General features: G+C 28.6%; 3 protein-coding genes across 5 annotated transcripts in view; 2 read left to right on the plus strand and 1 right to left on the minus strand.

Moving 5' to 3' along the window:
- Positions 1-3,031: 3,031 nt before the first annotated feature.
- On the plus strand, positions 3,032-7,277 carry LOC130447609 (acidic leucine-rich nuclear phosphoprotein 32 family member A). Of its 2 annotated transcripts, XM_056784519.1 has the most exons (5): positions 3,032-3,265; positions 4,225-4,388; positions 4,442-4,654; positions 5,141-5,418; positions 5,477-7,277. In XM_056784519.1, exons 1-5 carry the CDS (start codon positions 3,218-3,220, stop codon positions 5,524-5,526), a joined length of 753 nt encoding a protein of 250 aa, XP_056640497.1. In that variant the 5' UTR covers positions 3,032-3,217; the 3' UTR covers positions 5,527-7,277. The 2 variants fall into 2 exon arrangements, with proteins under 2 accessions (XP_056640497.1, XP_056640496.1); XM_056784518.1 differs by having other exon boundaries at positions 3,059-3,265; positions 5,141-7,277.
- Positions 7,278-7,837: 560 nt separating this feature from the next.
- On the minus strand, positions 7,838-10,759 carry LOC130447610 (lambda-crystallin). Its single transcript, XM_056784520.1, has 6 exons — positions 10,430-10,759; positions 9,129-9,316; positions 8,718-8,901; positions 8,478-8,660; positions 8,125-8,410; positions 7,838-7,986 (listed from the first exon to the last, which is right to left on the minus strand). Exons 1-6 carry the CDS (start codon positions 10,459-10,461, stop codon positions 7,912-7,914), a joined length of 948 nt encoding a protein of 315 aa, XP_056640498.1. The 5' UTR covers positions 10,462-10,759; the 3' UTR covers positions 7,838-7,911.
- Positions 10,760-11,083: 324 nt separating this feature from the next.
- The window catches only part of LOC130447611 (myc box-dependent-interacting protein 1), a 32,578-nt gene continuing 17,637 nt past the window's right edge, over positions 11,084-26,024 (plus strand). The window contains exon 1 of one of the 2 annotated variants that reach the window (XM_056784521.1): positions 11,084-11,386. In XM_056784521.1, coding sequence (XP_056640499.1) covers positions 11,318-11,386 — 69 coding nt within the window. In that variant the 5' untranslated portion in view covers positions 11,084-11,317. The remainder of the gene's footprint in view (positions 11,387-26,024) is intronic. The other variant, XM_056784522.1, reaches the window with a different exon arrangement.

Below are 26,024 nucleotides of genomic sequence, written 5' to 3' on the forward strand. Positions count from 1 at the left end.
AGCATTTAGCTTTTATACTTTGAAAATTTACAGGAAGGCGTTCCTAATATACCGTCGAGACTGTCGTATTATAATTTTGATTTATATATTACTCCTTACTTCTCAAAGCAGGGAAAGTTGCTGCTGTTCATTGTTACTAAGTATTTATGTTCCTCTAGCTATCACATTAACTTCTCTTCTCAAGATTATATGCAACTCTTTTATGTTCCGGAATGTCTGGTTGCACTTGTGACTCGAATTAACGGTTCAAGTACGTATTTACGACCAGAATAAGCAATTAAATACTGCGGATAAAGAAATAGGAATTTATCTGTTAATTCCAACGTGGTAAGTACGATTTTAATCATTCTATTTATTGAATATCCATTTCCTGTTTATTTCCATCTTTTTTACGCGTCCAAAGCGACTAAGTGTCAATGACAGAAACACGTTTTTCATATGAATATTGAGACCATAGACAAAGTAATACTAGAATGTGCGTTCTACATATAAGATATTTATGATCCAATATTAGAAAGACATATCTGTCAAACGTTGTATCGTACTCCTTCCATCGTTCCATTCCTTCATCGTATTTTATACCAAAGGTTATTTATTTTTAAAGTTTACACAACTTTCGAATATAAAAAGTACTTATATATAAACCTGCAGTCTAGTATTAGTATGTCTATGATTGAAATTAATCTATATGTCTATGTCATCTGTCAAATTTTGACAATTCATTCTCGTAAATGGAAGATTATTTGTAACTAGTTTAAAAGTTAGTTTTGTAATGTTCCGTGGACGTTCTGTATAAATCTAAGATTGCCGGTGTCACTTTTCAACACTTTCCCTATATACATATATTTAATTTATCCTAGTAAAACATATCAGATTCAAGTTTCCATTGTCTCAAATCCTCGAAGAAGACACAAGCCTATTAACACCCCGAACATAATAAAGCTGGAAAGGTATGGGTGAACATTAGAAAAGAGGGGTGTAGTAGCGTGTAGAGAGGGTAAAGCGGAATAATGCCAAAGTCCGGTATATCTCAGTGATTAAACCAACAATATCTAAGATATGGGTTTCTTGCGGCAGTCTCCGGGAGATATATACGAATATTTATGTATGTAAAGTTGGCCAAAGATTACACGCTGTTAATCTCTAGTCAGTAAAGTTGGTAAGATTGTTCACGCCTTCATCACAATAGATTATGAAATATGGTGTGGACGCTATTGTTTACGTACTGCTAAGACGTTTTCGCTTTACTCTGATTTTACGCCTTATAAAACAGTAACGAGAAAAAACTACCCCGCTCACTTTGTTTCCTCGGATATTCTTATCTACAACAACCGTCGCCTATATAATACATAATATAAAGGGGTACGAAAAACTTTTACAACAACTACTACGTCAAACATAGATAATTCATTATAAACTTTATTCATAGATGGCGCAAATATTAAATTTCAAAATATTTCTCATTTATTTTATCAATCAATCATAAATCAATTATTATTTTTTGCGAGAAATAGTTTTGTACTATTTCAATTCCACCAAATATTTCAAATATAATATATAAAAGAATCCCGAGTGAAAAATATAAAAAAGTTATACAATAACGTACAACAAATAATGGTTAGTTTTTATTATAACAAATTGGCAGCCCTGTCAAAGTTTCCTATCGCGAAAAATTATTATATTTTTTCCCACTTGATCAATTTCTTTTTACAAACCACTTAGCAATGAAGCTTTTAATGTTCACATATTTATTTAATACCATTGGAATGAATGACATCGTCCTGCAGTGCAAATTTTATACTTCAGATCCATCTAGGGGCGACTAGACACACTTTGAAATATAATGATCAACTAGATTTACCGGAAACTATTTAAAAATGTTTATACGACGTTATTAGAAAATTTATTTTTTCATTCAATTTTGAAGTATCAACAACAAGTATCTATAATCGCCATCGTTTGAAGGTAGTACTTAAAATGTCTCATCAAGTTTATAAAAAGCATTTATACTTTTTAAAAATTTCAAAACTTTAAGTCAATTTGAACTGCTTTTAGAAATTAATACTAATAATTGTTAAAAGAATGAATAGTTTTTTTAATTGAGATAATAAAATATTTTACAAAGTATTAACCATCTGAAAATTATACCAAAAAAACTATCAAATTTGATCGGGTAAACTAGGGCATCATAAAATGTAATATTTATGTAATTAATTATGAAAGTAACTATTCAAACTGCCTGTTCGATAGTAAAACTTGTAAATTAAATACCTTATATATAGTACTGTATATTTTATTTCATAATTTCTGAATTCGGCAGCCAGAGACATCTAAAGTAAAAATGTAACAACGCATATAGGTAGTAATAATCTTGAAGCTGCAATAATTTACTTACAGGTAGCGTTCGTAACTGCTGACGCTTACTAATTATAATTACAAAGCATTAATAAGCAAATATTTCTATTATATCTAATAAAACCAATTTTTTTAACAATTTAAAAATTCGTTATACTAACATTACATAAATATTTTGAAAATAGTTGATCGTGTCCATCTATTGACGAATAGCATTCAACAATTTTAGAAATCTATGAATTACCAATGGCATATAAAAAATTTTTTTTCAAAATCTATTTTAAACATAATTTATATGAAATTTTAGACATAATACATTCAGAATCATTCAAAGTCAACATTGTATCTGCTTTTATTTAAAGTTTATAACTCATTTATTGAATCTGAGATAATTTAAAATATGGCGCGTAGAAATAGAAACGCCCTCGCAAGTTTTAAACTTGAAAATCTTGTAAAATACATTATATGTAAAGTACTTTATCGACTCAAAACAGTTCTAAACATTCTTAAAGATACGTATAATTCGTTTTAATATTCTAATCACATGTTTAATCATGAATTTTTCAAATATTATCTGTTAATTCATATTTCACTTGTCATAACCTGTAAACGAATTCTTTGTTGTGATTGGTCGATAATTCTCCCGCCACTGACATCTATAATGTTATTGTAGGTACCCCTCTAGCACAGAATTGATAAAACGCTTTGGTGGCTAATCGATGCTTACTGTCTTGGGTCTCTTCGCGGTTCTTACTCGAGTTTTGTAAAAGCTCAATTTTGTCAACGAGGTTACGTTTTAATAATTCTGGCTGATTTTCGGTGTATATTGTGTCATTTGTGTTGGAAATAAATATATTTTGGCATGGAGAAACGTATAGAATTAGAAAAACGGGGAAAAGATCCTGCGGAAGTAAGTATTTTAGATTTTTGTTGTTGTTGTGAACACTCTTGAGATGTCGTCATTTTTTTATACATCCAGTTAAAATGCTTTTAGATTATACCGGTATCGAATTTAACTAAACTGAAATTATAAAATTCATCTTAAGACATAGTTTCTTTAACTAAATTATATTTCGTATTGAAATTGATAAAAATAGAACCGGTTTATTGGAAAATTATGAAAATATTGTAGTGTTGCCACCATGTCGAAAATTCGTGTAAAAACGTTTTTTGGTCTTTTTTAAGTCATTATCGTACAATTTTACATTTAAATTACGGAATTTATGAAGTATCGTAGATATTAATATAATTAGGCGGAATAAAACGAAAAAAATGGAGGCTTAAATTAATAATATCCCACTTTTGTTTTCTTCTATTACAATTACATACTTTTATCCTGAAATTTGGTTATTTGTGAGAAATATGAGGTATAGTTTTGATAGATTTATGTATTTAGCAGATTTATTTTAAGAAAAAAAAGGGACTATTGTCAGTTTAATTTAAAATACATGTGCATTCTCGTATTTACTATGTACCCTTTCTATTTACCACTTTTTTCCATTGAATCTTGAAAAGTTTTACGATTTACTCAAAATTATTACTTTTGAAACAGTAACAAATTAAACCCATATACTTTTAGCAGTAATTATCAATTAATTCATTAATAATTCTACTAAACTGGCCAAGATGCTTGAGCATAGTAATCTTTACTTATTTGAATGAAATTTATAATAAATATTTGATTTTCAAACTTGATATATGGTACTAAAAGACCCGTTTCTCATTGAGTTTTGAGGGGGAAATTTCGTTTCATGTATTTTATTGTACTTTGAATAAAGTATTTCCCAAGAAGTATTTTTTTACCTACCTGTTGCAAATTCATGTATTGTAGAAGTAGATGACTCAATAAAAAGTGTAATTACCTTTTAGATCAAAGATCTTATCTTGGATAACTCCAGAAGTACTTCTATAATTGGTTTAACAGATGAATTTACCAATTTAGAAAGTTTATCACTTATCAATGTTGGTTTAACTTCCCTTAAAGGCTTCCCTAAACTTCCCAATCTGAAGAAACTTGAATTGAGCGATAATAGGTAAGATTTCTCAATAATCATTAACATAATAATATTAATGATATAAAATTTAGGATATCAAACGGGTTGAATCTATTAGAAACTAGCCCGAAATTGACAAATCTCAACCTCAGTGGCAACAAAATCAAAGATTTGGAAACATTGGAACCTTTAAAGAATCTAAAAAACCTCAGAAATTTGGATCTTTTTAATTGCGAAGCAACTACTGTAGAAAATTACAGGGAGAAGGTTTTCAAGATGATACCAAGTCTCAAATATTTGGATGGGTAAGTAGGCAGTTGGTATTATGGATCCAAATTTCAATTATATTGATATAAAATTGTTTTTACTTGAATTAACAGGAAAGTTAGTAACTGTGTTTTTATTAAATTATATCATTCAAAAACTTATTCTAGTATTTAAATATCTTCATGTGATTTACAAAGAAATTGCAGTTGCAATGTTTACATCTTCATTTCTAGGAGTATTTATGACTTTTCTAGCATTAGAATTTTAATTTTCAGTCTCCTTTTATTAATTTTTTTCGCATTTTCCAGTCCTGTGCTATTTGTTGTAGCCCATTTTCTTGCTTATTCCTTTTTTTATATTATTTTCGTTTCTATCACTTTTCTTATTGGGTTTTATGTTGTTTTTCTACCTAAACTTAAAGATCTTTTTGTTTCCTATTTTTTTTTGTTAGTTTCCATTCGTAAACTTCACTATTTTGTTGTTATTTTTAAGATTTTCGTTGTATTTATGCTAAATTCTTGAAGGTTTGATGAGTTGGAAGGTGAAGCGGAAAGCGATTTGGATGAAGAAGTGAACGGCAATGAAGGTAACGAAAGCGCGAATGAAGAGGATAGTGAAGAAGAAGGTTCGTCGGAATTTGAAGAAGAAGTTTACGAAGGCGGTTTGCGAGCTATCTATTCGCAAAATTTAGATGATACATCGGATGAAGAAGATTACGAGGCGATCGAAGAAGAAGACGATGATGAATGTATCGAGGAAGAGGAAATTGAAGAAGAAGAGGAGGTACCTCCGACAACCGATGGTGCGTATTTAAATATTTTTTTCATCTTTTTCGTTTTTAATGTGTTTATTTATTTTAGTTTCGAGGGGAAAGAAGCGAAAACTCGAAGAAGGGGAAGGTGAAAACTAAACCCGTTATTCTGTGTGCATCATCAATATGTAGTGATATATTAAAACAAAAAAACTTTATTACCGACCAATAAAGTGTCTCCAACTTGGCGAGAAGAGACTTTTTCGTTAAAGTCGTAACCCCTGGCTGTGGTTTCATACTTTACGGGAAAAAATTTTAATTTTTGAATAAATACGATAAATTCTAAATTGAATTATTAACTCGGTAAGTTAATTAGCCGAATATTAAACTGATCTTAATATGGGAAATTTTTACAAAGGTGTAAGTTGAATTATTCATTATAAATTTACACTTGTGATTGAGTAATAATTTAATTTTTCATATAGGAATCGATTAATTACTCCTAAAATTGTTTAAATCTCCAAGTTGACGCTTCTACTATGTAAGGAGCGTGCTAACAGCTAAGATGTGGATTTAATTTAATTTAGAGTGTTACTTATTTGATGTTATATCGTAAATAGATATATGAAACTTTTTTACACAAATTAAATTCACATCTTTCGAGTGAAAAACTTGAAAAAAAAATCGAGGAAGTGTAAGTTTGTAACGAAAACAAATTTCCATTTCAACTTATATAAATATACTTTATTTTCAGCTTATTAGACAAATTGACATTCCAAAAAAGCATTATTATCGAATTACATTGTTTAATTTAGTTTTTTATGAAATTTTAGTCGATTCAGAACTTTTTACAACCTACTAGACCCAATAATCAATATGGGTTGATTTAACTCCAACAATCTCAAGTCTCAAGAAGAGATTTTTGCTTTTTTCAACTTTCTGTATCATTGACCTCTTCTTGGCAATAGAAAAGAGATCTTCAGATGCATTTTAGTCTCTCCCATTCTTTTTGTTGCATATTTTTGCTCTGTTTATGATTTACCTCCAACACTCTTTGTTCCTGGCAAGATATTTTCACTAGTTTGCTTTTCTGTACCAAAAAACTGATATCTACTAATATATTTACAACCTTCCTTGTTTTCGTAACAGATTTTGACTTTTCTTGACTTCCTCATTGATTTTTGTCAGGAAGTCTATATCTGCCTTTGTTTTTCTTGGCTCCCTTTGTAATTCATCTCCAACAGTCTCTGTTCCCGGCAAGAGATTTTTGCTTTTCTTGCTTTCTTCTACAAGAGTGCTCAGATTTTCCAATATATTTAAGACTCCTTTTGCTTTATTTTATTTCCTCCATGATTTATCTCAAATACTCTTTGTTCTTTGCTTTTCGTAAAAAATTTCAGCTGTTCTTGGTTTCTTCAATGATTTTCCTCTCTAATATTATTTCTTGGTTTCTTTTTTTTTTCCATATTTTATCAAGAACTGCTGGCGGTTAAATAATTGAAAAGCTTTCGGGGTACTTCATCGGGTAGTTGTAGAATTTCTTTGTTTTTTATTTTTTTAGATACATTCGGATAGTTTTGCGAGCATTATATTTGCATTTTGTCTTTTCTTTATTTGAATAAAATAAATTTTAAAACGCAAATAAAATATTTATATATAAATAAATGGTAGGGAATTTTCACTTTACACACCTTTGTGAATATTTGAATAGGTAAAGTAGCAGCCAGATATTGTTAAACAAAATGTAAGAGTCAATGACGGTATAGTTCTATTTTGTACATCCATTATTACATAATAATGTCTAGTAGATTTAGGGTGTTGACAATGCATATGGATTAAGTTATTGTTTTTTTTATTGATCTTGTGTTATATCATCATTTTTTCCTCCAAATAAAATTTCTTAACATTTATATTTTGATTTTTTTTAACCCTTCTCACAAAATATATCAAAATATCAATTATTGAAGAGATAACTAAGAATATAAGTTCCTCTTCGCGTTTTTAATAAACAAATATAACTCATGAAACCAAAATTATGTAACCATATAGAAAAAGGCCAAATTTCAAAAAATAAAAGAAGAAAACATCAAGGTTGATAAAGCATAGGTTGCCCGATAACCTATCGTGACGTCAGTAAAACTAACTGTATAAGGAAAGGCCAAATTTCAAATAAGAGAAGAAAACGTATCAAGGTTAATAAAGGATAGGTTGACCGATAACTTATCGTAACGTCATTTGTTTGCTCTTTTATTAGGAAAAAGCAAATGTTCAGATGAAATAATGAAAACATCAAGGTTGTTAATGAATAGGTTGCCCGATATGTCATCAAACTAATCATATAAGGGAACTCTAAATTTGAAATAAGAGAACAAAACGTCCAATAACTTATCGTGACGTCATCAAAACTAACCATATAAGGAAAGGCCAAATTGCAAATTAAAGAAGAAAACATATCAAGGTTGCCCGATAATTTGTCATATATTGAAAAATAACGAGTAAAAAGTTGAAAATATATATTTATTCCAATTTCCATATACAAGTATTTTATTTAAGTTTTTCCATTTCATTTTTCAATTGACTTAGTTTCGTTAGAGCCAAATCCCTCCAGTTTCTTCTCTCCTGTAATACAAATAACCAATATTATACCGGAAATAATGAAAACATAGAACTACAAACAATCAAATGTCATTAACGTCAATTTATCCGCTCGAAATCAACAATAAAGAGCACTCGAGAATAGAACCAGTGAATTCTCACCTGTAATTTATCCAAAGGTACATCGACTTCCAACTGTTTGGCAATTTCTTTTACGTTAGGCCCTTCGAATTTGGGAATAGGTTTGAAATCTTTACTAACGTTGTAGATAGTTTCCCCGTATCTCTTACAATAATTTTCGAATCCGTGCTCGTTTAAATGAGCCGTTTCGAGCATACCCATAAAAGCGTACCTCATACCCAAACCATGTGACATCACTTTATCTATATCTTTTACGTCGAGGATTCCTTCGGATACCAAATTCCACGTTTCATTCAAAAGCGCATATCTAAATGTATAATATGAATAAATGAAAAGTTAGGTTAGTTTTATTTGAAGTTAGGTTAGGTACTAACTGTAATCTATTGATGATAAATCCGGGTATTTCTCTTGATAAGGAAACTGGCATTTGTCCAACTTCCTCCCAAATAGCTCGAGTTTTTTTAGCAACTTCCGGATCAGTCCACGGAGCTGGTACTACCTCGATGACAGGTACGTAATAAGGAGGATTGACGGGATGTGACACAATTATATTTTTCCTATAAATCGACAAACGGTTTTGTTCAAATTCATTAATATCAAAATGAAATTTTTACTTATTTTTAAGTTGATCGCTGAAAAGTGATGGCATAAATGTCGAAGTCGAACTAGATAAAATAGTATTAGGAGATACTAAATCGTCGACTTGTTTCCATACTTTTCTTTTCAAGTCGAGTATTTCCGGTACACACTCTTGAACTATTACCGCATCTCGAACAGCTTCCCCTAAAGACGTTGTTCCTAGAGTTAAGTCATTATTATCAAAACGGCCATTAAAATACAACTCTAAATTTAAAATTATTTAATAATAATGTACATTTATGATTATCCCTGTTATATATTTAATCTCGATTCGTAATATTTTTAATAGCAACAAGCATAAAATATAAATGTGGCAACACAGCAATGCTATGTCAACTATGAAATTCAATATGGCGTTAGTTTGTAAACTGAAGATTTTTACTTGCCGCTAATAAGAGCAAATTGTTGTTTGGCGTTCAATTTTCCTCTAAGTAAATTTTCTTTTTCTAAAGTTTTAAGTTGTTGTTCTATGTCAATAAGTGCACTTTCAATTTGTTTCGATTCGATATCGTAAAGTGAAACGGTGTAACCGGAAGCAGCGAATATCATGGCCCATGATCGTCCAATCAAACCACTGAAATTAAAAACAATATTTCTTGGTAAACTGAATCGTGTTTACAATAACTAGTTTTTACTATAATGGCCGATAGCTATAAATATTGTTTTTATTCATTATTCATCGAAACATTTAATATATTTCAAATAAAACAACGAAAGAAATTGATTTACGTAATAGTTGTACAATTATAATATGAATCAAATAATTTGATATCGAATTTTTGCCACTAGATGGCGAAACTGTATGAATTGGATTCGTTTTTTGTATTGTTCTTATATCTATAATTTTTTAATACAATGAATGATTAAAAAAATATTTATCAGATTATATTAAAAATATTCATTCTATAGATATTTTAATGACATCAACGTTTAGTTTTACTATCGAACTAATTGTAATTTAAAGGCACGTCCTTGAATCATAGGCGTACACTTTCTATTAAAACTGCTTCGTAAAACTTCCAATATCACTGATATAAAACCTGTTTACAAATTTAATTTAATAAAAAAATCCATATACACCTCTGCGATAGATTATTATATTTTTAATTTTCATTTTATAGTAATAAAAATTATAATAGTTTCAACATGGTTGCCAAATGTTACAAGTAAGCTATCGATACGTAACGAAAAAATTTTTTTTAAAGATTTATAGTTTTAATAACAATCATACAAATTAAGTAATACTTAAAAAAAATTATAATAAAATTATCTAATAATTCCTCTATTTTTCTTTAAATAAATATGTAATCTTCGTGTATAAAGTAAACAATGTTTTGATTATACTTTTGAGATAAACTTAGCGACCCTCTACATATTATCAGATAACATTATTATGTTTAAAGAATAACGTTTCGTCCATTTTGAATGTTTCCATTACAAAATGGCAATTGGAAAATCGTACGAAACGAAATTTAAACAAGATGACTAACCATCTAGATATAGGAATTTATAAAATGACGAGAGTGCAATTTAATTGCAGAGTTACATTATAATTATACAAGGTGATTTCAAAATATAGTTAAAGGTCAAGTCGAAGGTGAAATCTACCTTCATTAAAGGCGGTTAAGGGCTAACAATATAAGCTGCTTAATAAAATATCTCTTAAAATTTGATAATAATGTCTTACCTTCCGACAATCCCAATTTTTTTCTGAGACATGTTTTTATTTCAATAAGAGTATCTACACGCGACTGATTTCACCAACCTTGTAGTTTCAATTAAAATTAGAAATGTCGATCTTAGAATTTATAACAAAAACCTCGACTTAACTATAGCGTACCCTACCGTGAATTGATTGTTTCATAATTTTTCTCTCAATATAAATATTCTATTATGTTATCATTTGTTGATACGGTGAAAAGTAATCTATATAATTAATTGATAATTAGTTTAAAAATATGTTTCTTAATTAAATTTCCACAGTTTCTAAAATACGCTACCATTCGTACATTTGTGTAAAACGTAATGCATAAGTAATCAAATATATGATTCTTAACACTGACATCTATTGGTCAAGTATTATAAATATTTAGAAAAAATTATTTTTCCGTTTCATGATAATTCGATAATACATATTATATTATGTTGATAAATAATAATTTTGTTTTAAATACTAAAATTTTATTATCATTTCTATAAAATATGATAAATAACAGATATATTAAAAATTCTGGCCATCGCCATCTATTAATGAACGTCAGAATAAGTTGTAGTAGGTATCTGTATAAGGAACGTATAGTGGCCAATAGCAACTACAGCCATATGATTTACCACCTGTTTCAATTTCAATTTACCTACGCTTCTCAGTTTAAGGCACAGATTGCGACTGACGGGTGTAGCAAGTGAGCTAAAAAGAGAAGAGCTGAACATATTACAGCTCTGGTCAGGATCTAAAAGTAACTTTGTGAAGTGGAATTAGTGTTGCGAGATAAGCTTACATCACAGGAATTTTGTAAAAAAAAGTCGTGTGTGTGTGTATTGTGACAAACTGGGACAGTGTTTAAAAATATAAGTTATGGCGGAAAGTCGTGGTAGTCTGTTGGCTAAATCTGTTCAAAAACATGCAGGAAGGGCTAAAGAAAAGGTCAGTGACTGTTTTATAGGTTATGTTGTAGACTAGTTAATTTAAATTGTGATATCAACTATATTAATACTTTAATTGAATTTAATGGTTATTGCTCTCGATTAATTTAAGTGAATTATTTGATAAACGTAACTAGTAACGTCTAAGTAGTTCAAATAGACCACAAATCATTAAGTAGGTATCTTTCTACCTACCTCGTTAAGTATATGCCTTCAGGCGAATGTTTTTGTATGTACCTACCTACCTACATTTCCTACTTTCTCATAATGTATGTCAAGAGTTATCACTGAGACTAAACAAGTGAAGTTTCCGATTCATTTAAAATACATACTTACTTTTCTATTATTCGATACCAGATGCTAACACATTCGAAATAATTCGAACGAGAATTTTTTCTTTTTTCTTTCAATTTCTTTATGTGATGTTAAATATTCTTCTTCTTTTATTTTTACTATTTTACGGACGGAAACTTGAGAAAATGACAGTATTGAGGTGAATGAAACGCAATATTTAAACTTTAATTTCTGTTAATCTATTTTTGCGTGTGGTCAGAGAAACAGAAATAAAATATTCACTTCAGACTTAGAATAGACGAAAGTTGGCACTGATTCTTTCGGTAAGAATTCTGCTTAACTTAAGTTTATTATCTTAAGCCTTATAAATATATATTAAAGAATTAGATATTTAGATACTATTTTTTTCGAAAATGTAAATTAATAAATTGTAAATTCAATATTTCAATTGGGATAAAAATATTAAATAAATAGAAATATGTTTATCATTTCAATTCTCTCAACTATGTTAACTAAAAAAATAAAAAATGTCTGAAATGGTACAAAGTGACCAATTCTGATAATTTTGATTAAATTGCGACGTTGTGACATGTATTCATTTCACATTTATGATAATTGGTTTTATTTTCTAAAAAATTAGCGTTTGTTAACACTTCAAATGCACTTTAGACACAAATTCATTTAATTTGAGCTGAAAAAAACGTATTTTGAAAGGCGAATTATATATTTCTTTTCTTAAATAGAGAGATAATAACAGAAATGCATTATATAAACATTTATTTATTTAAATGAGACCTAGAGAAGTTGGGTAGGTAAGTAAAAGGCTAGATTCTTTATAAATAATTCCTTTAACACACCTTTAATTGAATAAAACACATTTTTTCGAAAAAATAATAAACTATATTCAAATTATATTTAAAATGATACGTTTTTGAAGGTTTAGACCAATGAAAAAGTTTCAAAAATCATTAAGTCGAAAAATAATGACCAATAAAGTATGATTAATTTTTTTATTAACCACATTCCTTTCCAGACATTCAACTTATAGGCATTTATAGTCAAATCATCGTTAGATATTTTTATAAGGAGATATGCCTCTACTGTATCTGTATAGTAGGCGTATTTCTGAGTCATTATCGTTGTTTGTTTTGCATTAAAATTTAGTCATTCTGTGATTATAAAAAAAATATGTTTATTAATATGTCTTAATAAATGATTATACGAAAAGTAAAAAATCCATAATACACATCATTACATTAACCTATAACTAAATGTCAAAATTGTTTACAATACCGCCAACTTAGTCGATAATACAGATCCCTATTTGTTTCCATTGAAATAACTTCAATTCGAATCGACTTTTGTGTTTAGTTATAGATGGCGTTACCCTAAAGTGTCAATTTTCGTAGGGTATATTAGAAAAATAATAAGAATCGATTAAAAATATCGATCAATTTGTATTTTCACGAAAATATTATAAATAAATCACTTTTATTTCAAGCTTAATCATATACTATAATGTATAATTGAGTATTGTCGATAAATTAAACTTGTGTTTGTCGCGCGTGATAAATCTCTGGAAGCAGCGTAGCTCCGCAGATATGTAGACAGTTCTAGAACTGCTTGAATGAATCTTTCTTTGATTCAAAACGTGTTGGGTTCGTGTAAATGTGTTGGTTTTGTTTTATAATTATTTTGAGCAGTGTATTTTAATTTCGTCTCGAAACCCTACATAGTATCATTTAATAGGATTTTCATTTTAATCGATACGGTTTAAACGGCTAACTTGTAGTCTTCCGGGAAGCTTACGCCTCGCGTTATAATACAGGGTCGTATTTCGACTTATATTACTTTCCGAAGATACCCTGTATATTAGAACGCCACGGACATAAATTATATTTTGAAAAATTAAAAAAATCTTCAAGTTTTCGAGGTTTTTTGTTTGTTTTAAATTGTTTAATTGGGGTGGCGTAAATTAAACCAGATCCGTATTTATAAATATTTTTGTACAAATTTGCGAAAGCGTATTATATAATCGAATTTAACATTCTACATCGTTGTGTCCTTGACTGTGTATGTATAATGAAATATTCAAAGTGTTTAATTACATCGTTAGATACATGATAACATCGTCGGTGATGATTTTAATATGGAAAAATTTAACCTACTTCAACAATTGCTAACGGGGAATTGTTGGAGATATTTTTGTTTGCACGTTTCACAGACAGTTAGATACTGTTTTTACGCTATTTAAAGTATTAAGGTCGGTTTTTTTTGATTTTCTAATACTTTAAAATTGAAAAATATCGTTTTTTGTAATCGCAACACTATCGAATCGAAACAGGAAATCGTTGTTATATATCTGATTATAAATTCGAGAAAGGAAGTGACAAAAGTCGAAATTTTATCAATTATTTTCATCTATATACGAATACACCCACTTTGTACGAATTTTCTTTATAAAACTTATCTTCATTTCAAATGTGACATACTGTATAAACATTTTGATAGAAAAATAATTGGGTGGATGGACTCGATGAAGTGAACTTTGTACTTATGAAGGATTCTCGAAATTTATTCGGGAAATCGAGAAAAAAATTTATTTCCTTCATAAAACTGTCTTTAGTTAAAATGTGACATCCTGTATAAACATTTTAATAAAAAAATTATTGGGTAGCTGGACTTGATGAAGTGAACTTCGTACTTGTAAAGGATTCGCGAAATTTATTCGGGAAATCGAGAAAAAAGTTAATTTCCTTCATAAAACTGTCTTTAGTTAAAATGTGACATCCTGTATAAACATTTTAATAAAAAAATTATTGGGTAGATGGACTTGATGAAGTGAACTTCGTACTTGTAAAGGATTCGCGAAATTTATCCAGGAAATCGAGAAAAAAAATTAATTTCTTTCATAAAACTGTCTTTAGTTAAAATGTGACATCCTGTATAAACATTTTAATAAAAAAATTATTGGGTAGATGGACTCGATGAAGTGAACTTTGTACTTATGAAGGATTCTCGAAATTTATTCGGGAAATCGAGAAAAAAATTTATTTCCTTCATAAAACTGTCTTTATTTAAAATGTGACATCCTGTATAAACATTTTAATAAAAAAATTATTGGGTAGCTGGACTTGATGAAGTGAACTTCGTACTTGTAAAGGATTCGCGAAATTTATCCAGGAAATCGAGAAAAAAAATTAATTTCTTTCATAAAACTGTCTTTAGTTAAAATGTGACATCCTGTATAAACATTTTAATAAAAAAATTATTGGGTAGATGGACTCGATGGAGTGAACTTTGTACTTATGAAGGATTCTCGAAATTTATTCGGGAAATCGAGAAAAAAAATTAATTTCTTTCATAAAACTGTCTTTAGTTAAAATGTGACATCCTGTATAAACATTTTAATAAAAAAATTATTGGGTAGCTGGACTTGATGAAGTGAACTTCGTACTTGTAAAGGATTCGCGAAATTTATTCGGGAAATCGAGAAAAAAAATTAATTTCTTTCATAAAACTGTCTTTAGTTAAAATGTGACATCCTGTATAAACATTTTAATAAAAAAATTATTGGGTAGATGGACTCGATGAAGTGAACTTTGTACTTATGAAGGATTCTCGAAATTTATTCGGGAAATCGAGAAAAAAATTTATTTCCTTCATAAAACTGTCTTTATTTAAAATGTGACATCCTGTATAAACATTTTAATAAAAAAATTATTGGGTAGCTGGACTTGATGAAGTGAACTTCGTACTTGTAAAGGATTCGCGAAATTTATCCAGGAAATCGAGAAAAAAAATTAATTTCTTTCATAAAACTGTCTTTAGTTAAAATGTGACATCCTGTATAAACATTTTAATAAAAAAATTATTGGGTAGCTGGACTTGATGAAGTGAACTTCGTACTTGTAAAGGATTCGCGAAATTTATTCGGGAAATCGAGAAAAAAATTAATTTCCTTCATAAAACTGTCTTTAGTTAAAATGTGACATCCTGTATAAACATTTTAATAAAAAAATTATTGGGTAGCTGGACTTGATGAAGTGAACTTCGTACTTGTAAAGGATTCGCGAAATTTATCCAGGAAATCGAGAAAAAAAATTAATTTCTTTCATAAAACTGTCTTTAGTTAAAATGTGACATCCTGTATAAACATTTTAATAAAAAAATTATTGGGTAGCTGGACTTGATGAAGTGAACTTCGTACTTGTAAAGGATTCGCGAAATTTATTCGGGAAATCGAGAAAAAAATTAATTTCCTTCATAAAACTGTCTTTAGTTAAAATGTGACATCCTGTATAAACATTTTAATAAAAAAATTATTGGGTAGCTGGACTTGATGAAGTGAACTTCGTACTTGTAAAGGATTCGCGAAATTTATTCGGGAAATCGAGAAAAAAAATTAATTTCTTTCATAAAACTGTCTTTAGTTAAAATGTGACATCCTGTATAAACATTTTAATAAAAAAATTATTGGGTAGATGGACTCGATGAAGTGAACTTTGTACTTATGAAGGATTCTCGAAATTTATTCGGGAAATCGAGAAAAAAATTTATTTCCTTCATAAAACTGTCTTTATTTAAAATGTGACATCCTGTATAAACATTTTAATAAAAAAATTATTGGGTAGCTGGACTTGATGAAGTGAACTTCGTACTTGTAAAGGATTCGCGAAATTTATCCAGGAAATCGAGAAAAAAAATTAATTTCTTTCATAAAACTGTCTTTAGTTAAAATGTGACATCCTGTATAAACATTTTAATAAAAAAATTATTGGGTAGCTGGACTTGATGAAGTGAACTTCGTACTTGTAAAGGATTCGCGAAATTTATTCGGGAAATCGAGAAAAAAATTAATTTCCTTCATAAAACTGTCTTTAGTTAAAATGTGACATCCTGTATAAACATTTTAATAAAAAAATTATTGGGTAGCTGGACTTGATGAAGTGAACTTCGTACTTGTAAAGGATTCGCGAAATTTATTCGGGAAATCGAGAAAAAAATTAATTTCCTTCATAAAACTGTCTTTAGTTAAAATGTGACATCCTGTATAAACATTTTAATAAAAAAATTATTGGGTAGCTGGACTTGATGAAGTGAACTTCGTACTTGTAAAGGATTCGCGAAATTTATTCGGGAAATCGAGAAAAAAATTAATTTCCTTCATAAAACTGTCTTTAGTTAAAATGTGACATCCTGTATAAACATTTTAATAAAAAAATTATTGGGTAGCTGGACTTGATGAAGTGAACTTCGTACTTGTAAAGGATTCGCGAAATTTATCCAGGAAATCGAGAAAAAAAATTAATTTCTTTCATAAAACTGTCTTTAGTTAAAATGTGACATCCTGTATAAACATTTTATTAAAAAAATTATTGGGTAGATGGACTTGATGAAGTGAACTTTGTACTTATGAAGGATTCTCGAAATTTATTCGGGAAATCGAGAAAAAAATTTATTTCCTTCATAAAACTGTCTTTATTTAAAATGTGACATCCTGTATAAACATTTTAATAAAAAAATTATTGGGTAGCTGGACTTGATGAAGTGAACTTCGTACTTGTAAAGGATTCGCGAAATTTATCCAGGAAATCGAGAAAAAAAATTAATTTCTTTCATAAAACTGTCTTTAGTTAAAATGTGACATCCTGTATAAACATTTTAATAAAAAAATTATTGGGTAGATGGACTCGATGAAGTGAACTTTGTACTTATGAAGGATTCTCGAAATTTATTCGGGAAATCGAGAAAAAAATTTATTTCCTTCATAAAACTGTCTTTATTTAAAATGTGACATCCTGTATAAACATTTTAATAAAAAAATTATTGGGTAGCTGGACTTGATGAAGTGAACTTCGTACTTGTAAAGGATTCGCGAAATTTATCCAGGAAATCGAGAAAAAAAATTAATTTCTTTCATAAAACTGTCTTTAGTTAAAATGTGACATCCTGTATAAACATTTTAATAAAAAAATTATTGGGTAGATGGACTCGATGAAGTGAACTTTGTACTTATGAAGGATTCTCGAAATTTATTCGGGAAATCGAGAAAAAAATTTATTTCCTTCATAAAACTGTCTTTATTTAAAATGTGACATCCTGTATAAACATTTTAATAAAAAAATTATTGGGTAGCTGGACTTGATGAAGTGAACTTCGTACTTGTAAAGGATTCGCGAAATTTATGCAGGAAATCGAGAAAAAAAATTAATTTCTTTCATAAAACTGTCTTTAGTTAAAATGTGACATCCTGTATAAACATTTTAATAAAAAAATTATTGGGTAGCTGGACTTGATGAAGTGAACTTCGTACTTGTAAAGGATTCGCGAAATTTATCCAGGAAATCGAGAAAAAAAATTAATTTCTTTCATAAAACTGTCTTTAGTTAAAATGTGACATCCTGTATAAACATTTTAATAAAAAAATTATTGGGTAGCTGGACTTGATGAAGTGAACTTCGTACTTGTAAAGGATTCGCGAAATTTATTCGGGAAATCGAGAAAAAAATTAATTTCCTTCATAAAACTGTCTTTAGTTAAAATGTGACATCCTGTATAAACATTTTAATAAAAAAATTATTGGGTAGCTGGACTTGATGAAGTGAACTTCGTACTTGTAAAGGATTCGCGAAATTTATTCGGGAAATCGAGAAAAAAAATTAATTTCTTTCATAAAACTGTCTTTAGTTAAAATGTGACATCCTGTATAAACATTTTAATAAAAAAATTATTGGGTAGATGGACTCGATGAAGTGAACTTTGTACTTATGAAGGATTCTCGAAATTTATTCGGGAAATCGAGAAAAAAATTTATTTCCTTCATAAAACTGTCTTTATTTAAAATGTGACATCCTGTATAAACATTTTAATAAAAAAATTATTGGGTAGCTGGACTTGATGAAGTGAACTTCGTACTTGTAAAGGATTCGCGAAATTTATCCAGGAAATCGAGAAAAAAAATTAATTTCTTTCATAAAACTGTCTTTAGTTAAAATGTGACATCCTGTATAAACATTTTAATAAAAAAATTATTGGGTAGCTGGACTTGATGAAGTGAACTTCGTACTTGTAAAGGATTCGCGAAATTTATTCGGGAAATCGAGAAAAAAATTAATTTCCTTCATAAAACTGTCTTTAGTTAAAATGTGACATCCTGTATAAACATTTTAATAAAAAAATTATTGGGTAGCTGGACTTGATGAAGTGAACTTCGTACTTGTAAAGGATTCGCGAAATTTATTCGGGAAATCGAGAAAAAAATTAATTTCCTTCATAAAACTGTCTTTAGTTAAAATGTGACATCCTGTATAAACATTTTAATAAAAAAATTATTGGGTAGCTGGACTTGATGAAGTGAACTTCGTACTTGTAAAGGATTCGCGAAATTTATTCGGGAAATCGAGAAAAAAATTAATTTCCTTCATAAAACTGTCTTTAGTTAAAATGTGACATCCTGTATAAACATTTTAATAAAAAAATTATTGGGTAGCTGGACTTGATGAAGTGAACTTCGTACTTGTAAAGGATTCGCGAAATTTATCCAGGAAATCGAGAAAAAAAATTAATTTCTTTCATAAAACTGTCTTTAGTTAAAATGTGACATCCTGTATAAACATTTTATTAAAAAAATTATTGGGTAGATGGACTTGATGAAGTGAACTTTGTACTTATGAAGGATTCTCGAAATTTATTCGGGAAATCGAGAAAAAAATTTATTTCCTTCATAAAACTGTCTTTATTTAAAATGTGACATCCTGTATAAACATTTTAATAAAAAAATTATTGGGTAGCTGGACTTGATGAAGTGAACTTCGTACTTGTAAAGGATTCGCGAAATTTATCCAGGAAATCGAGAAAAAAAATTAATTTCTTTCATAAAACTGTCTTTAGTTAAAATGTGACATCCTGTATAAACATTTTAATAAAAAAATTATTGGGTAGATGGACTCGATGAAGTGAACTTTGTACTTATGAAGGATTCTCGAAATTTATTCGGGAAATCGAGAAAAAAATTTATTTCCTTCATAAAACTGTCTTTATTTAAAATGTGACATCCTGTATAAACATTTTAATAAAAAAATTATTGGGTAGCTGGACTTGATGAAGTGAACTTCGTACTTGTAAAGGATTCGCGAAATTTATCCAGGAAATCGAGAAAAAAAATTAATTTCTTTCATAAAACTGTCTTTAGTTAAAATGTGACATCCTGTATAAACATTTTAATAAAAAAATTATTGGGTAGATGGACTCGATGAAGTGAACTTTGTACTTATGAAGGATTCTCGAAATTTATTCGGGAAATCGAGAAAAAAATTTATTTCCTTCATAAAACTGTCTTTATTTAAAATGTGACATCCTGTATAAACATTTTAATAAAAAAATTATTGGGTAGCTGGACTTGATGAAGTGAACTTCGTACTTGTAAAGGATTCGCGAAATTTATGCAGGAAATCGAGAAAAAAAATTAATTTCTTTCATAAAACTGTCTTTAGTTAAAATGTGACATCCTGTATAAACATTTTAATAAAAAAATTATTGGGTAGCTGGACTTGATGAAGTGAACTTCGTACTTGTAAAGGATTCGCGAAATTTATTCGGGAAATCGAGAAAAAAATTAATTTCCTTCATAAAACTGTCTTTAGTTAAAATGTGACATCCTGTATAAACATTTTAATAAAAAAATTATTGGGTAGCTGGACTTGATGAAGTGAACTTCGTACTTGTAAAGGATTCGCGAAATTTATTCGGGAAATCGAGAAAAAAAATTAATTTCTTTCATAAAACTGTCTTTAGTTAAAATGTGACATCCTGTATAAACATTTTAATAAAAAAATTATTGGGTAGATGGACTCGATGAAGTGAACTTTGTACTTATGAAGGATTCTCGAAATTTATTCGGGAAATCGAGAAAAAAATTTATTTCCTTCATAAAACTGTCTTTATTTAAAATGTGACATCCTGTATAAACATTTTAATAAAAAAATTATTGGGTAGCTGGACTTGATGAAGTGAACTTCGTACTTGTAAAGGATTCGCGAAATTTATCCAGGAAATCGAGAAAAAAAATTAATTTCTTTCATAAAACTGTCTTTAGTTAAAATGTGACATCCTGTATAAACATTTTAATAAAAAAATTATTGGGTAGCTGGACTTGATGAAGTGAACTTCGTACTTGTAAAGGATTCGCGAAATTTATTCGGGAAATCGAGAAAAAAATTAATTTCCTTCATAAAACTGTCTTTAGTTAAAATGTGACATCCTGTATAAACATTTTAATAAAAAAATTATTGGGTAGCTGGACTTGATGAAGTGAACTTCGTACTTGTAAAGGATTCGCGAAATTTATTCGGGAAATCGAGAAAAAAATTAATTTCCTTCATAAAACTGTCTTTAGTTAAAATGTGACATCCTGTATAAACATTTTAATAAAAAAATTATTGGGTAGCTGGACTTGATGAAGTGAACTTCGTACTTGTAAAGGATTCGCGAAATTTATTCGGGAAATCGAGAAAAAAATTAATTTCCTTCATAAAACTGTCTTTAGTTAAAATGTGACATCCTGTATAAACATTTTAATAAAAAAATTATTGGGTAGCTGGACTTGATGAAGTGAACTTCGTACTTGTAAAGGATTCGCGAAATTTATCCAGGAAATCGAGAAAAAAAATTAATTTCTTTCATAAAACTGTCTTTAGTTAAAATGTGACATCCTGTATAAACATTTTAATAAAAAAATTATTGGGTAGCTGGACTTGATGAAGTGAACTTCGTACTTGTAAAGGATTCGCGAAATTTATTCGGGAAATCGAGAAAAAAATTAATTTCCTTCATAAAACTGTCTTTAGTTAAAATGTGACATCCTGTATAAACATTTTAATAAAAAAATTATTGGGTAGCTGGACTTGATGAAGTGAACTTCGTACTTGTAAAGGATTCGCGAAATTTATTCGGGAAATCGAGAAAAAAAATTAATTTCTTTCATAAAATTGTCTTTAGTTAAAATGTGACATCCTGTATAAACATTTTAATAAAAAAATTATTGGGTAGCTGGACTTGATGAAGTGAACTTCGTACTTGTAAAGGATTCGCGAAATTTATTCGGGAAATCGAGAAAAAAATTAATTTCCTTCATAAAACTGTCTTTAGTTAAAATGTGACATCCTGTATAAACATTTTAATAAAAAAATTATTGGGTAGCTGGACTTGATGAAGTGAACTTCGTACTTGTAAAGGATTCGCGAAATTTATTCGGGAAATCGAGAAAAAAAATTAATTTCTTTCATAAAATTGTCTTTTTATAAAATGTGACATACTGTATAAACATTTTAATAAAAAAATTATTGGGTAGCTGGACTTGATGAAGTGAACTTCGTACTTGTAAAGGATTCGCGAAATTTATCCAGGAAATCGAGAAAAAAAATTAATTTCTTTCATAAAACTGTCTTTAGTTAAAATGTGACATCCTGTATAAACATTTTAATAAAAAAATTATTGGGTAGCTGGACTTGATGAAGTGAACTTCGTACTTGTAAAGGATTCGCGAAATTTATTCGGGAAATCGAGAAAAAAATTAATTTCCTTCATAAAACTGTCTTTAGTTAAAATGTGACATCCTGTATAAACATTTTAATAAAAAAATTATTGGGTAGCTGGACTTGATGAAGTGAACTTCGTACTTGTAAAGGATTCGCGAAATTTATTCGGGAAATCGAGAAAAAAGTTAATTTCCTTCATAAAACTGTCTTTAGTTAAAATGTGACATCCTGTATAAACATTTCAATAAAAAAATTATTGGGTAGCTGGACTTGATGAAGTGAACTTCGTACTTGTAAAGGATTCGCGAAATTTATTCGGGAAATCGAGAAAAAAATTAATTTCCTTCATAAAACTGTCTTTAGTTAAAATGTGACATCCTGTATAAACATTTTAATAAAAAAATTATTGGGTAGCTGGACTTGATGAAGTGAACTTCGTACTTGTAAAGGATTCGCGAAATTTATTCGGGAAATCGAGAAAAAAAATTAATTTCTTTCATAAAATTGTCTTTTTATAAAATGTGACATACTGTATAAACATTTTAATAAAAAAATTATTGGGTAGATGGACTTGATGAAGTGAACTTCGTACTTGTAAAGGATTCGCGAAATTTATTCGGGAAATCGAGAAAAAAATTAATTTCCTTCATAAAACTGTCTTTAGTTAAAATGTGACATCCTGTATAAACATTTTAATAAAAAAATTATTGGGTAGCTGGACTTGATGAAGTGAACTTCGTACTTGTAAAGGATTCGCGAAATTTATTCGGGAAATCGAGAAAAAAGTTAATTTCCTTCATAAAACTGTCTTTTTATAAAATGTGACATACTGTATAAACATTTTAATAAAAAAATTATTGGGTAGATGGACTTGATGAAGTGAACTTCGTACTTGTAAAGGATTCGCGAAATTTATTCGGGAAATCGAGAAAAAAAATTAATTTCTTTCATAAAATTGTCTTTTTATAAAATGTGACATACTGTATAAACATTTTAATAAAAAAATTATTGGGTAGATGGACTTGATGAAGTGAACTTCGTACTTGTAAAGGATTCGCGAAATTTATTCGGGAAATCGAGAAAAAAAATTAATTTCTTTCATAAAATTGTCTTTTTATAAAATGTGACATACTGTATAAACATTTTAATAAAAAAATTATTGGGTAGATGGACTTGATGAAGTGAACTTCGTACTTGTAAAGGATTCGCGAAATTTATTCGGGAAATCGAGAAAAAAGTTAATTTCCTTCATAAAACTGTCTTTTTATAAAATGTGACATACTGTATAAACATTTTAATAAAAAAATTATTGGGTAGATGGACTTGATGAAGTGAACTTCGTACTTGTAAAGGATTCGCGAAATTTATTCGGGAAATCGAGAAAAAAAATTAATTTCTTTCATAAAATTGTCTTTTTATAAAATGTGACATACTGTATAAACATTTTAATAAAAAAATTATTGGGTAGATGGACTTGATGAAGTGAACTTCGTACTTGTAAAGGATTCGCGAAATTTATTCGGGAAATCGAGAAAAAAAATTAATTTCTTTCATAAAATTGTCTTTTTATAAAATGTGACATACTGTATAAACATTTTAATAAAAAAATTATTGGGTAGATGGACTTGATGAAGTGAACTTCGTACTTGTAAAGGATTCGCGAAATTTATTCGGGAAATCGAGAAAAAAGTTAATTTCCTTCATAAAACTGTCTTTTTATAAAATGTGACATACTGTATAAACATTTTAATAAAAAAATTATTGGGTAGATGGACTTGATGAAGTGAACTTCGTACTTGTAAAGGATTCGCGAAATTTATTCGGGAAATCGAGAAAAAAAATTAATTTCTTTCATAAAATTGTCTTTTTATAAAATGTGACATACTGTATAAACATTTTAATAAAAAAATTATTGGGTAGATGGACTTGATGAAGTGAACTTCGTACTTGTAAAGGATTCGCGAAATTTATTCGGGAAATCGAGAAAAAAAATTAATTTCTTTCATAAAATTGTCTTTTTATAAAATGTGACATACTGTATAAACATTTTAATAAAAAAATTATTGGGTAGATGGACTCGATGAAGTGAACTTCGTACTTGTAAAGGATTCGCGAAATTTATCCAGGAAATCGAGAAAAAAAATTAATTTCTTTCATAAAATTGTCTTTTTATAAAATGTGACATACTGTATAAACATTTTAATAAAAAAATTATTGGGTAGATGGACTTGATGAAGTGAACTTCGTACTTGTAAAGGATTCGCGAAATTTATTCGGGAAATCGAGAAAAAAAATTAATTTCTTTCATAAAATTGTCTTTTTATAAAATGTGACATACTGTATAAACATTTTAATAAAAAAATTATTGGGTAGATGGACTCGATGAAGTGAACTTCGTACTTGTAAAGGATTCGCGAAATTTATCCAGGAAATCGAGAAAAAAAATTAATTTCTTTCATAAAATGGTGATATGGAACTGATTGAATGTCACTTATTTCGAGATTTAACTTAAACTTAAGTACTATTTGCATTTTATAAGGAAACAACTTTCATCAAAATAGTTTATTGATTGATGACCAGCTTTTTTGGTCACAATTTGTGATGAAATTCAAAGTGATTTAAAAGAAAACTTTTGATACATAATAAATCGTGGTCGTGTTAATTTTTCGCGCGCCCCCTATATATTTAAAAGTTCCTAATCGAACTCACTTAACATTAACGAAATTATATGACGACAAATTCACCGCAGCGATTTTATTTTTAACCGCAATGACAATGGTAATTCTGGCCGATGTCCAAAATTTTGTAATTCCGTTGATTTGTTTCCTCCAATGTGCAGTTTCGTTTATATTTTTATTCAAAATTCAATTTTCTAACGTTAAAAAACTGTTAATGAAAAAAATCTGGTTATAACTGCTTATTCAACGGGTTACTGGGTGTCTCGTAAAGACAGATATTGATGACGTCGATGTTAATCTAGTTTGTAGATATTTGAGAACCTGTTTTAGTTGTTTTCATATCATTTTACTTTTATTATTATTATTATTTTTATCTAATATCACCTTCGTTTGAACTTGACTATCGAAAGTCCACGAAAAGAATATTTTTAGTCCAGTGAACAACGTTATAAAATCAGATTTCCTTCAAGACTAATCGATTAGCTTGAAATTTTAACAATAGATAGTAAATACCTTTAAAAGTATAGTCTGGGGATGAATATCACCCCAATTAGGGGGTGGTAATTTGTTGAAACTAACCGTAGAAATCGATAGAAAAATGTATTCTAAACACATATTTTTACAACCTTTCGAAGTTTAGAGTAGCGTGTGATTGATACTTTTTCGAACCCTTGGAACGTTTCCCTTTCAAAAATTAAGGGTTTAATTAATTCCAAGCCTTTTTAACCTAATAGAGTATAAAATTTATTACAAAATGGTTATTAAATCGATTTCCTAGCTCAAACCAAGCGCTCCAAAAAATATCGTTTCTATAAATACATTTTTTTCAATAAGGGATGATTTCTAAGGGTGGAAAATTTGTTATAACGAAACATTTGAGTTGATTACGATAAAAATAATACTTTAAATATAAATTAAGTAAGATAAAGTTTTTTTTTTCATTATAATAGGGATTTATAAGGGTTGAAATACATTGATTAAGGGTTGAAAAGCATAAATAGTGTCCTAAAACACCACTCGATCTTTATTTTAATCCTATACATGCTTTTTCAACTTTCTAAATGCTTTAATTCGTATTTTATCGAATTTTGATAATACGGGGTAGTTTTCACCCCTTACAATAATTTGT

Source organism: Diorhabda sublineata, chromosome 8 (genome assembly GCF_026230105.1).
Source record: "Diorhabda sublineata isolate icDioSubl1.1 chromosome 8, icDioSubl1.1, whole genome shotgun sequence".
NCBI classification, from domain to species: Eukaryota; Metazoa; Arthropoda; class Insecta; order Coleoptera; family Chrysomelidae; genus Diorhabda; species Diorhabda sublineata.